At 40.2% G+C, this 14,742-nt stretch overlaps 1 protein-coding gene across 1 annotated transcript in view; it reads right to left on the bottom strand.

Moving 5' to 3' along the window:
* The window catches only part of LOC114161066 (protein FAM19A2), a 75,985-nt gene that overhangs the window by 17,136 nt on the left and 44,107 nt on the right, over window positions 1–14,742 (bottom strand). Inside the window, exon 2 of the mRNA XM_028044130.1 lies at window positions 1,646–1,749. Coding sequence (XP_027899931.1) covers window positions 1,646–1,748 — 103 coding nt within the window. The 5' untranslated portion in view covers window position 1,749. The remainder of the gene's footprint in view (window positions 1–1,645; window positions 1,750–14,742) is intronic.

Genomic DNA, 14,742 nt, shown 5'->3' with positions numbered 1-14,742 from the left:
ATAAAATAAAAGTATTAACAGCATTAAAACTTTTAGCGTGTTAAAGTCTGTGTAATAATAGTTCTGGCAAATTTCTAATACTTAAAACATGAAAGGAAAATTAAAGCAATCTTCCAATATTTTTGCGCAAAAATAAAAAAGGTTTCTATTTTAACATTTTGATCTCATTACGGATTTTTGATATTAAAAAAAGTAAATAAATTGTCAAAGCATGCTTTACTGTATCCAATTTGAAAAAGTGTGCCTTTAGGTAATGAAGTTTTGTTTTTTTTTTTGTTTACAAAACCACCTCAGAAAACCTTCCTGCTTGTTTATGACAGTAGAAAAGGTGAGAAATGTTTTGTATTCTTCTATATAAATATATGTGGAGATGGTTTAACTGTAGAATCCATTTATTCTCCAAAACCTGATTTATCTAGTACCACGTAGGAAAGAAATAACCCAAAATTTTAAGGGACTTTTCCCACCTGATGGTCCGGTAGACTCGGTTTGATTAGAGACCAAAGTTGCAACATTTGTTACTTTTCCAGTTGCTGCCATCCTCTGTAACTCTGCACAGTCAAATTAACCAAATCCTTTGGAAAACTTGTTCACCTCCTCACCTGTGGTGGTGCTGCAATAAGAACCAATGATATGGAAACCTCTGAGGGAGATACTGAGTGCAACTTTCTTCTTCAAGAAATACAAACGAAAATGGAGTGGCATCAGATATTAGCATTTTGAGGATTTCTCTTTGTCCTTGGTTAAAGGCCACAAGCCATTTCTCCTGCTAGAGCTATGAAGTGTTTGTTTTACCCAGAAGGCCCTGCGCTTGGCGTTCACATTGGCATTTGAACCGCACCAGAGTTCACTTCAACTGGACCGAGACCGAGGTTTATAGGCAGACCAGAGTTCACTTTTTGGTCATTTATACATTCACACTTCCACAATTGATTCGGACTTTCAAGGCAAATGAACTAGAGTTTGATTAAAGGGGACTGAACAGGGCAGGTGTGAAAGCACCCTCAAAGACAAAACTGGATTTGAGCATCTAGAACAAACCTGAGAAAGCTCTAAAAGACTTGAGCCTGGGACAGATGTTCGTCTTGCAGCAGGACAATGACCCGGAGCGTTGAGCTGCTGCAGTCCAAAGCATGTGCTGAGATGGTTCAGTCAGATCCAACAGAGGAACTGCATCTGGACTGACTGAGGTTGAGTTACTTCCGAAGAAGAAAGAGGAAAACATTCTTCAGCCTCATCCTTTTCAAATAGTCGACACCGGTACGCAGCGCTTTGCGTTGGTCTATAGCGTCAAACCCCAATACATTAAAGTTTGTGGTTGTAATGTGACAAAATGTGGAAAAGTTCAAAAGATGGAAATGCTTTTCCAAGTCACTGTAGCAGGCTGCAAGGAAATTGCTCACTTTGCATATTTCTGCCAAACCATGCTGCGCTGCGTTCACTCTCCCTGCCAAATTACTGACTCACTCTGTTTGCCCAAGAATAATGCCTTCCTCCCAGTCAGATGTGACCTTACCGCCATGTTTCCATGGGAGGAAGAGTCCAGATGCTGACAGCCAAGAAAGAGAGAGAGAGGCAGAGAGCTTTTCCTCCCCATTTCCTGCATAATAAAAGCAGTTGTTGCCTTTGTGTCTGCGGGGCTCACCTGTCGTCCCTTCTGTCGACTTGGACAGCTCCAGGACTCCGACCACAAGCACCATAACAAGAAGAGCCCCTTTGCTTCTGATCTGCATACACCGCTCACTCATCCTGGGACAGAGAGGAGAGAAAGGTGGGTTCAGATCATCAGACAACATGTTTACCAGGCAGAGATAACCAAGTCCAGACTGATAACCTGTTCCTCCCCCTCGCCTGTGGTGGCGCTGCACAAAGAACTACTAAATAACCTAACTAGGATTACTAAAGGAAGATGGGAATGGATGCAGACATAACCAAATGCAACCTAAAGTAACCAGTTAAGAAAAGCTAGAAACACAACAGGGGGAAAGCTAGAAGAACTAAACAAAGAAATAACTTAACTGGAACCACTAAAGGAAGGTATGCATAGACTCAGAATAACTGAACTTATGAAATAAAAATAAATAGAAACACTACAGGGAGACTGAAATAAGGAATAACTAGGAGGATAAAAGAAAAATAACTATAATCACTAAAGAAAGATAGACATATGAGAATAGCAGAACCAAGGGAAACTAAAACACTAAGGACTGAAAATAAGGAAAGCAAGAACAAGACAATTCTAACCACAATATAACCTCAAATAATAAAAGTAAAGTGGCCTTGGAGGGCTTAATATAAAGTGAACTAAAACATAATTAATTATAAATAAGATGAAAAGCAAAATCAAACCCAAAAACCCAGAGTCCTGACAGAAGTAACCCAAAATCCTAGCTGAGTTGACAGAAAGCGTCTCCCTGGATACGGAGCAGAGAGGATGTTCACACATCTCTTCTCTTTCGTCACAACAGTGGAGGATCAAACGACATCTTGCTGTTTGACTTTCTGACCAGAGGATTGTTGCTGAAACTGAACTGAAAATGTGGCTAATCACAGCCAGCTTTGATTTGGTTTGGCTGGTTTGTTCCCCCTCATAAAATCACCTTTTTACTGCAAAAACACAAAGTCTTACCAAGAATTTATGGTCTAATCTCTAGTTCAAATATATTTGTAAACTTGAAATAAGACAAAACTAACTTATAAGTGACTTTTCAGCAAGATATACTTGTCTAGAGTCAATAAAACTTTTATACTGATGAAAAAGTTCTAGTTCCATCTTATAAGTGAAATAATCTGCTGCCTATGGAATTAGTACATTTTCAACAATAATAAGGAACTATTGACGTAAAACAATCTCTTTTTTTGCAGAAAAGTTACTTTTAAGTTAGATTTATCATTTTTTAACTGTACTCACTTTTGCACTCGAAACTAGACCAAAAGTATTTGGTAACATTTTGTATCTTTGCAGTATTGAGAACTGCATCATCTATTTACTCGGCTTATCTTTGTGTGATATTTACGTTTGGAGACATTTGATGATTTGACACATGTCGGTGTGACAGAAAACAGAATCTGCAGAGGAGACAAATACATAAAGTCATTTTTCACTGCATTGTTATCAATGCTCATGACACCCTGTGCATCTGTAGCTTAAGCCCCTTTCCTCCGGTGAACCTCCTACTCTTGTAGAAGGAATTCATCTCTCCGAAAGGTACTTCTCTTCCCTCCGCATCTCTTCCCTCCGCATCCCCTCCCTAATGAAGTGTGCATGAAGCCGAGGCCGCGCTGCGTAAAACCATCTGGCGCGGGGCGTTATCACTGACAGGCCACGATCAAATTTCAAACAAGGATGCAGGAGCGGCACGGTGATTACCGGAACAACCGGCGTATCGCGTGGCGGACGCGTACAGCGTTACAAGCTGCTGCGTTTCTGCCTCATTTGCCGCCTCGCGCCTCTCATCCGCCGGCTGCGCTGACATATAGATCGGCTAAACCTCATCAGGGGATCTCAGATTATTTGTGTAATTAAGTTTATTTTTCGCCGGGCAAACATGACCTTTCATGAAGGTTTTGTTGCACCCGACAGAATCGCAGAGGAATTCTGAGTGGGAGGAAAAACAAGACAGAGATGTTTTAGTTTGCTCTGCAATTAGAAAGTGACGCCTGTCATGAGCGTGTTGTTGAAGGATGAGTTTCATTACCATCTCCCTGCTTGTCCATTCTTAAAAACTCACTTCTGAGAAAATTATCGCTCTGAATAATAAACTGGTAAAATGTTTCCTGGATTATATAATATCAGGGGAGAGAAAATATTATCACAAGTAAAAATGAATGTTGCTGTTGACGTAAAGAATCAACTTTGTCACTCTGATGGATTAAAAGTCAAACTCTTAGAAGAGTAGTTGCTACAGAAAAACATCCAAAAAAAGATATATATATATATATATAAACATTATTCAGAAAACTGTTCCAAGCAACAAACTGCCCACTATATTTGACATTCGCATGCTGGGGAGGACTTTGTTCATCCCACCTCCAATACAAACACAGAAATGTAATGTTTACAGAGCCAAAAAGTCTAACATCTGAGAGAAATTGTGTTTATCAACCTCCTGGCTGGGGATTTACAGTGAATGAAATCCTGAGTCATAATGCACGATATATCGGCACAACATCGGTATCGTCAATATGAGTCAAGTTTTAACATGTCTATAAGGGCAACGTTTGTCAACATGTCCATGAGGACCAACATTAGCCAATTTTTAAACATATTGGTATCGGCCAGTCTAAGTCCTTTTTTTAACCTGTGTATCAGCCAATACTAGTCATTTTTACATATAATTTTGGCCATTGTTAGCCTTTTTTTTAGCAAATCGTATTGGTCCAATAAGTAAAACTGGGCCGATACTAATAGTCAGTATTGATTTCCAGCTTTTTGCAGTTCGTGTTTCTGAAAGCAGAGGGAAGAAAACAAATACTAACCATGGTATCTGTTTGATCATGTGACAGTGATTGTGATGCAGTGAAGGATTGTGGGAGTTTTAACTGAAGCTAAGAAGCTTTTCAAGGTGTCAAACGTATAGGGAAATGTATGAAATATCGGCACATATTGGTTATCAGGCACAAGAGCAACATCAGTATTGAACATCCAAATTTTCAGATCAGTGCATATCAGGTAAATGCATCTGCAATGCAGTGAGAGGTGAAGTTTGTGGGGTTTTTTAAATAAACTTTTTATGATAAGAAGACCAGAAAGCACATCACTGTCACAATGAAAGGGTAAAATTCTGCAGGTAGCAGAACGATACAGTAAATGACGTCACAACTCAAAGTTTGAGAACGAGGAAGAAAAGACAAAAGTTTTGGTTTTACTTTAATAAAGGATTTTTTTTTTCCTCACATCATACAGCAAAGCAGAAATATTTTTTGGGAACACAAGGTAACTGGAGAGATACGTGGAAGGAAATTGACCCGGCTGTGGAGTGTGATAGCCATGTAATGGTACTGCGTGTGTATTTTCTCAAGTGGCCTTCAAGCTATAAACCTATTATCTGCCTGCTGTCTCCTAATGTTCATGGGAACAGATTTATAGTTGGCGTTTGCTCTCTGAAATAGAGGCAGGGCGGAGATGGTGGCCGGCCGACGTTTCTATGTAATTCACAGCAATGAGTATGTGTGAAGAAGAAGAAGAAGAAGAAGAAGAAGAAGAAGAAGAAGAGGAAGAAAAAACACAGTCAGCGGTGACTGAGTGCACGGCAGAGCGCCACGCGGCGTCATTTGTTGACTGCCGTCTGCGCGCGCTGCTCTGTAAATGACATCTCATGGTCCCTGAAAGCACCATGTCGTCACCGGCGCAGCGGTGCGCGAGCCACTTCGTATTTGTTACACTTTGAGGCCGTTTTATTTTTTAACCTTGACTGGGTGGTTTGTATCAACCTCAGAGACGTTCTTATCTGGAGGGAAACATAATAGGATCCAGCCAGAGTTCATTTGACATTTTGAACACTGTTTAAATATGCTGTGTGTGTGTGTGTGTGTGTGTGTGTGTGTGTGTGTGTGGGTGTGTGTGCGTGTGTGTGTGTGTGTGTGTGTGTGGGTGTGTGTGTGTGAGAGAGAGAGAGAGAGAGAAAGAGAGCGCTGATGTGTGTGTGTGTGTGTGATCGGCTAACATACAGACTACGTTATTTACATGCCTTCTGTATATGTTGCTCTTACAGTGCAGTGAGAATGTTTTAAGAGATTATTTCTGTATTTGCTTTTTCTTTTTTTCTTTTTTTTTTTTACATCTAATCAATTCTCATGATTAAAAAAAATCAATTAACTTCCTTTCATCAAGTAACATTTGTTAGCTGATTAAATGCTCATTTATGAATTGACTGTGAAAATCCTATTTTTTAAAGGCTAAAGTTCAATGTCAAAAGCCCCCAACTAGCAACTTGATGAAAAAGTGAAAAACTTCTCCCTTTTTGAACGAAAAACATCAGATCGCCCCCTGCAGTCTGACAAACGGTTCTGCATCTTCCTCTTCTACAACAAAGTCAAACAAATTACAATTTGTTTTTGTCGCTCTTCAAGCCAAGCGAGGCTGTTTATTTTCTATGAAACAACACAGTGGCAGCATATTTGGTAGTTCTTCTTCTCTTGTTGTATTGTTGTGTAAAAATAGTTGAAATTGGTCAAGGAAAGACTAATCACTTTGAGGCAGCTCTTTCTATTGGGTGAAACGGTAGTAAACAAGACCCAACACACGCCACCAGGTCCAACTCCAATTGTTTCCAAAAAACAAAACACCTATGGGAAAAAATGTATATATATTTTAGTGTGGCCTAGTCAAATCCTGGATTTTAGATGGCAGTAAAGGTCAAGTCAAGTTTATTAGTATAGCATTTCCAGCTATCTATCCAGCTAAATAAAACACAAGACAATACAAAGTGATTATTGTGAATTTGTTCTGAATATCCAGTGAAATATGGACTCAAGCATCAAAGAAAGAATTTTAAAAAATCAGCTTTCTGACGTTCTTCTGTTATTTTATTCCAGCTGAACTTGGCGTTTCATCGTCCATTTAATGCGTCACATGAGGAAGAACTCAAATGAGCTTTTGGGGAGGAACAAAGTCAAAACTTTAGCTGGAAATTTTCTCATTATCATTTCAGTCTGAGAATATCTTCTCTGTGTGTAATGTATGCATGCACAGAACAGAGCCTTCAGATAAACGCATAATGACATGCAGATGACTGCCATGAGCAGGAAACATAAAATGCACGGCAAGGTAAGTAAGGAGGCGAGCAGAAACCAACACTAATAAACCCAAGTATAAATGAAAAGTGTAATTATCCCCCGGACTGTCATGGTGTCTCTGTGGCTGCCAGGAGGCAGAGTTCCTGCTCCACCTGAGGACTCTTCACTAGTCGTGTAAACAACCACGCATCTCATTTCAGCCGAGCCACTTTAGTATTCTCTACGATTTGCCTGCTTCGGTTCACCAAGTCGAGTTGGCTGTCCTCTGGTCCCGCGGTGTTGATGGGTAAACGAGCTTAAAACGGAAGAAAACAACGTCCAGGTTCTGCCTGGGCTGCAGAGGACGAAGCGATAAGCAATTTTATGAGTTGATATGAAATGAATTTATTGGCAGGTCCTGTTCCCATTGTGGGTTTTTTTTCTGAAAAAAAAATAATAATCGATTGGGAAAGTTTAGCGGGGCGGTGCAGCGCTGCCGGGGAGTCCACGTCGACTTTATTGCTTCTGGTGGAGAAATAACACTTTCTCACAGACGCAATATATATGACCCCTAAACTTGACATGCTGTCCAATATATTTTCTCACCTGTTCTGACATTGAGACAAAACAATATATCAACACATTTCCAGTTATGCCCCCTTTTTTCCTCTGCAGCTGGCAGGAAGGGGCTAGCCACAGCGTTGTTAGCTGGCTGCTGATGAACTTCAGCTGTTTTCACACCCAGTAATGATACTGAGGTGAAACCATGTATGATGACTGCATGAAAATCAGATGAGTGAGCTCGAGACGTAATGTTTGGTGTGTTTCCACAAATAGTCACCTTCCTAAAATAATGGAATATGCTATTTTTTGCCATAAGATGATTTTGGCTTAGGTCAGGTGACAACATGAAAACACAGCAAATGTGACCAAGTAGTCCTGTCAAGTCTTTAAAGTAGAAGTGCTCCTTTTTGCTCTTAAGCCTGTCGCAATAAGCAGCTCATCAATTAATTGCATGATAAATGAAAACTTTAGATTTCTTTTGAAGGACAATTTTGTTTCATAATCCACTTAATTTACATTTGATCAGTTTTGGAGGTTGGGTTTTATTTTGGAAATTTAAAGTATCCTCCAGTTAAGTGCTCACTGCAAAAAAGTGAGCACTTAACTAAGAGGGTGAACTGTCAAAGATCAATAAATAATGGTAATATTATTATTATCATCAATATAATGACATTGAAAATATTATAATTTATCGCAACAATAAGTGGGATAAATTATTGTGATAGGCCTTAGTATGATTATAAATGTGTATTTGATGTGCCATAATGTCACTGTCTTTTATTTATTTATTCATTTTAAGAATCAGTTTGGTGCCAGTGAGCTTTTATTGTTTTACTGTTTCTTGCTTTAATTGTTTTTTGTTTTGCACCTTGGACAAATAAAAATTTTGCAATTACCTTTGACATTTAAAAAATTCTATTTCCCTAAAATACAAACCCAATTTATGTATCGAGTTAAAAAAAAAAAAGGAGTGTGGGGGAGTGTTGGTGTGTGTGTGTGTGTGTGTAGTTCCACGTGTAGCTAATTGGTTCCCACTTCACTAAGACAAAATTAGAACGAGTGTTTCTTATTTCCATTTTTTGTATACCAGCAGCCCTCTTTCTAAATGAGTCAATACCTAATTAGGTTGAGAAGTTCAGAGTTTTGCTTTCGACATGATCTCACGCTGTTTAAGATGACCCCTTCCTATTCAGATGACCCACCCACAGCCATTTCAGCAGAGCTGGAACTGCGTTGCTCTGGTGGGCGATTAGCTCCAAACGTCCCCCATCTGATCACTCGGGGCAGGGAGGAGAGAAATTCCAAAACATTCGGCATCTTTAGCATTTCTGGCAGCGTACGAATAGAAAGCGCGTCCAACTAAAAGCAGGTGCCGTTCCAGAGCGATCGTCTGTAAAGCGTGTCTGATTCAGCGAGCGCTTTAACAAAATGAAGGGCTTTAAGCAGATTCTGACCTCTGTTCTCATTGTTGTCCCATTTGTGTCACTTATTTTCCTACTTTGATGGGATTGCGCAGAGCCACCGTACTTTTCATTAGCGAGTGAAGGACTCCATCGACCTTGGCCTATTAATAGCAAACGTTGTTTTGCAAAGAAGGAGGAACACAAGGGAATTTGTTCCTCACCTGCTCTCTGCGATGTCGGGCTGGATTTCTTTTCCTTTACATTTGTTCATTGATGAGCTGTGATTTTACTGAACATAGTGTTCTTAAAATGACCAGTGACAAACAGTTAGTACATTTCTTGTCATTCATTTTTGCTATGATAAAGTGAATGGTATAGATCCGTTGACCTGCATGTATTAAAATGGCCCAGTCAAAGTGAAGACCTACATCTAATTTGGACTTTTTGGTAAAAATAGAATATTACGTTTCACGTAATCTCTCCGTTCGGTCATTTCTCCTTCTACTTCACAAATATGAGTTACTTTATGTTGGACTTTCACGAAACTCCAAATAAAATACATTTGAATGTGGTTAGTATTGTAAAAAAATACTTTAATTACATCAATTTTACAGTGTACAGTTTCTGCAACTAGTAAGTGTTGCAAAAATAAATAAATAGTATGACAGACTCACAAAGAAGGTCAAAGTGTTTTCAAGTTGATAATTCCGAGAGGTAAATAAATGTCGAGCTGCTGTTTAACAAGGTTTTGTTAATGACTTATTGATACCTGAAGTGAAAATCTATGGATTCATTTCCAGCCTCGTCCATCTAAATTTTCAAAAATCATTTTACTGTTTTCAGCAAAGGCCAAAGTACGAGCCGCCTGATAACCGCAGTTGATCACTTTAAGCTGCCGTGGACGCCGGCGTCTCGGGGCGATAGATATTGACCTTGGTATTTTCATCCATGTTCCTCTCGGAGGAAGTTTATTTGGTGTGCTATGCTGAAAGTGTCATATGAAAATACATTATTATGTATTGGATAGATGGATGGTAGGATTTCTCTTTTCTGGTAAAAGACAACGAGCCATTTCTCCCTGCTGGGCTAGGCTCACACATTTGTTTTGGTTGTATTTACGTATAGTTAGCTTGTATAGTTAGCTTCCTGCTTTTGGCATTCACGTATCCAGAGTTCACTTCAAGTGAACCAAGACCTAACTGTAGACAGACCAGAGTTTGCTTCTTTGGCCCACATTAGAGTTCAGTTCTGCATTCACAAACCAAACCAGACACTCTAAAATCTTTGTTTTGTTTTCTTTTGAGCCATTTGTGTCATACTGTCATATCTCAAATGCAAAGGACAGCTTGGACACGCTATTTATGGTGGAGATGATATGGATTCACAGTCTGTAGTCTGCATGCCAGTGATATGTTTTCCCAGTTGGATGGTCTCTAACTGCACTTGATGAGCACCATATGGACACTTTCAGTGGCTTAGATGCTAAAACTCACAGAATATGCTGGAGAAATCGTAATGATGCTAAAGCATCCGTGTGGACACACAGCCTAAACGACTGAGAACCTTTATGGATACACCTAATTTTGTTTCTACGTGAACAGGTCCTGAGAGTGACAAATTGATAAAAGACAAAACATTTTAAAATTGCAGTATTGACTGAGGTTATTTTTGTTTGATAGTAATTTCTGATCGACAAAGAGTGACAAAAAAAAAGCAACAACAAAAGAAATTTGTAAGAGGGTAAAAACTTTTTTTACAGGACTGTAGATGTGTGTGAAAGGGCAGATGTGGTGTGTTCATGGGCACCACAACTACTATAACGCTGGACTGGCATTGCTCTGGCCCTTTTCTTCCTCCTCACATATATATATAAAAAAAAACGCTGTTTAGTTTCACTTCTGAAAGAAAACCAGAAAGAGCTAAACATAAAATAACAGGTGCGATGCCTTCAAATCCTGAAAGATTTCTGTGACGCACAAACAGAGGGGGAGCCGGAGGGAAAGCCGCAATCTGACTGTTCGTCAGAGCGGCTCAATCACGAGGCAATCGGTAATTCAAGCTGAGCGCTTCTTACATCCAAGGCTCTGAAATGAATAAAAGATGCTCTAGTTCACAGTTCACATGAACTCCGGACTTTAGTTTCTAACCAGCTTGAATGCCTGAACGCTGTTGCTGAGGTTTGATGGTGGGAGGAAGGTTGAGTTCTGTTAGAACAAATAAAATTTCTTGGAATCTATGCCGGGTTCGTGTAGAAATGGTGGAAACCAGAAAGCAGCTTCACAAAAAAAGAAAAAAGTGAAAAATGACAGGTGCCGCCCTCACCACGGTCTAGGTCAAGAACTGTACGCATACTATGAATCCCTATGCTCTAATTAAAAGTAAAAATCTGAAAAAGAAAAGCAATTGTATAAGTTTTGGCTGACAAAAAAGGGCTCTGAATCATTCAGACGCACAAGCCAAAACAAAATTAATCATCTTCTGGCAAAATGCACATACTGTAGATCTAGCACACCCAGTAATCTAGTTCTGTTGCCAAGAAGAGATTCAGATTTTCTCAGGCTGTGTTACAGAGTAACTGTGTTGAATATTCCTACAGATGACCATGTGGGACAGCCACAACGTCATAGTTGGCCTTTTTTGTTCTCCCTTAAAAATCTGTCTTCTACTGGGATTTTACGGTCGATGAACATGAAGTAAGGCATAACTGTGATTCCCTCTGTTTCTGTGTCATAGAAATGTACCATTTGAAGGCATCAAACCTTTTTTATTATTATATTTCAGATTTTTGTTTTTTTCTTTCCTGTGAAGTGGTGCTCTGATGCCCCTACATACAATGTGTGTGATTTAGTTCCAGCATAAACAGAGCTGTTCTGTTAAGACCTCTGGGTTTTATTGAACTCCTCTTGTTGGTAAATGTCTGGTCCAGTCCTAGCCTAGATTAGCGTGTGTCCATTGGCAGTGTGTTCCTCATTACTTGTGCGATAATATAGGCAGGGGGAATGTGGGCTGGCCATAAACGTGCAAGAAGTTGTGGGTTTTTTGTACCTTTTGCCAGCCAGTTTCTCCAAAATCTCTGAGCATATTTGTTCATTGCGGGTTGCCCTGTACAGTTGACGATGTTTGTGTTTTTCTGCCACGATTGATAGGTTTGGACCTCAAGGTTTGACCAAGGAATAATCAATTTCCAGCTCGCCGTCTCACCAACTATTATGGTCTTATTGTGGTTGAGATGCTATCTTGAGGAGTTTGTGACACCGTGTTTCGCTCATCCAATGATGTAAATCCACACACCAATCACCAAATGCAGTCTTCTGTCAATCAAATCGCTTACGTACAATACCTGACTAGGGTCTAGCTTGTAGAAGGTGTAGGGAAGGCTGTAGAGAACATTAGTGAAGGCCAAGGAGAGCATTTATTATGTGTCAACATCATAATTTACCACTGATAATCTGGTCTTTTATGGAAGTGTAGCAAGAAGAAAACCATTGCTGAAGAAACCCTGAAATTGTCTGGTTTACAATTTGCCACAAGCCATGTCAGACCTTCTTTCAGGGAAATTACACTTCAATGGCCTACATCATATTACCATGAGCTGAAACTACTTCACACAGGATGTTGCGATTTTCAAAATGTAGTGTTTATGAAGAATTTATTTAGTTTCACGTCTTTCATTATCATTCTCTGCTGGCCAGGAAGCTCAGTAAGCGTTTCGGCTGGAGGCGATCTTGTCATTTTCCCTGCTAAGAATATTTTAGAGCATGTTTGAGACCTTGAGATAGACACTGCCTCCAGCCAGTGACAACTAGCTTCTGTTTTATCAACTGAAGGAAGGAAGTCTGAAAGAATAAGAAGTTCTTTTCAGCCCGGCAATAATAATGTGCCGCAAACATCACTGTGTGATGACTGTGGTGTGAGAGGAGACAGACTAAAGTCTCTACCACAGTTCATCCGAAGCCAGACAGTTGATGCGTGGTCACATGGCTGTGGACATTCGTATTCACACACAGCGCAGACCACTTGGGAACACACCATCCGCTTCAGTGTATGTCACACCCTAAGCATATAGGTAAACTGTTACAGAGAGCGCGCCACCTACTTGCAGACCTCCTCTTCTGTACAACATTGAAATTTCCGTCCAGAAGCTTTTAGCTGTTTGAGTCTTTTAAGGAATTTTTTTTCTTTTAGGTATTTTAAGAATCGTGTAAGTGTACATAGTTCTTCAAACCGGATAGTGGAAACGGACTAGTTGATGAGAAATATCTATGTCCGACTACATTCCTGCATAAAACACGGCAACAATCTTCTGAGCAATCACACGACACATCACACAAATAGTCAGATGACACAATTACACCAATGATAGTCGATTTCAACCTTCTGATGAAGAATCCAGCTCAAGCAAATTATTTATTGAATTGCTAACAATTTGATCAGGAAGTTCATGCGTAGATCGCAGAAGCTAGAGTAAAGCCTGACGGTGACTTTCTTGTTGAACAGCTGTGTATAAACATGGTTAGGAAGTCATTTCCAGTGTTGCAGTCAAGACCACCTTATCCGGGACCAAGACAAGACCAAGACCAGAGTGTATCGAGACCGAGTCAAGACCAAGATCAGCGCCCCGCGCTACATGATACAATAAAATGTGAAATATGATAAAAATTGCTAATCAAATTGATCTGAAAGATTCACATTCCCATAAAAACACCTAGATATTAAATACTTATAGCGGAAATAAATTTAACCAATACCTTACCTAAAAAGATAATGCCCTGGGAAAATCTTCCTGTTAAAGTCAAAGTCAACAACATAATTGCCCACCTTCGCCCCCTGCTGGTCCAGGAGGAGTAAATGCTGCAAGTCAATGGCTCAACGTAATCTGCTGATTTTCCTTAGACAGAAACTTTTTAACTAAATTGAATCACTAAGTGAGTTTAATGCACTTTTTGATAACTAGGATCAGTTGACGCGTCAGACTGAATTGAAATGACTGCAGGAAACTTGAACTGACCTCTGCCCACCAGGTTCACCATGGCAGACAACACTTTTTACACTCTGCTCTTTTGTAAACAATGTGATACTTTCTTTATTTAAAAGATAAATGTAAAATCTGTCCCCTGCAATTTGCTTTGCACTGTGAAGCTCATTTTCTTTTTCAGAGCCTTAGAGGTCTTAAGCATCAACACAAAATATAGTATTTTTACTGTAAGCGTCAACTTAAAGTGTTTCATTATGTCGGCAATAATCCCTTTAAAAGCAGAGCTGCATACGGCAAGTGTGTAATCCACAGAATCAGAGATTTCGGGGCCAGAAAAGGAGCTACATCCTAAATTATAAAACGCTGAGCGTTTCTATTTCCGCAGCCAGGATTGGATACAGGGATTTACACCCCCTCCCGTTCCTCTCCTCCATCTCTGCCCCCCCCCCGGTCTCCCCGCCCGCTCCATCCCTGGACCGTGACAAAGGCTGTCACCGTGGACGGCTGCGGGCGGCCGATTGCTCCCGCCGCAGAACAAACATCGCTCATTTGCCAGAACACAGATGTTCCCTCCTGAGGAGGGGAGCTCTCAACCCTGTCAAGCCAAACAAGGGAGTTTGCCCACTCTTTGTCATGCGGCCTGCAAGGCATCTGCCACCAATCCTGCTCCATTCGCTTCATAAACAAGACAAGACAGCTGTCAGAGCCACGCTGACGTTGATGTATGAACTTGAGTCTGTAAAAGAGGGGCCTGATTTAGCACCTTATTGTGACGACGCACTAATCAAATTATTACCCAGCAGCCTGCAGAGGAGACGGCAACACTGAAGTTGACTTTTCAAGCTTTCCTCATCATTCCTGCTGGGTGTCTGACAATATTAGGTCTGGTGAAATCAACAGAACCAGCAGCTGCGGTCAAAATAACAGAAGTCCAACATCGACAACCAGATCAGTCACTGTTTAGCTGAAATAATACTTTCACTCGACATACATTCAGGAGTTCATTTCTTCTATGAAGGCCAACAGGTGGCCCACATTTAGGGCGGCAGATGATGCTGGTTACAGTTTTGACTCTGAAAATTG

The sequence above is a fragment of the Xiphophorus couchianus genome, chromosome 17 (assembly GCF_001444195.1).
Source record: "Xiphophorus couchianus chromosome 17, X_couchianus-1.0, whole genome shotgun sequence".
Taxonomy (NCBI): Eukaryota; Metazoa; Chordata; class Actinopteri; order Cyprinodontiformes; family Poeciliidae; genus Xiphophorus; species Xiphophorus couchianus.
Note: the sequence above shows the minus strand (reverse complement) of the source record. Positions and strands in the feature narration are given on the sequence as shown.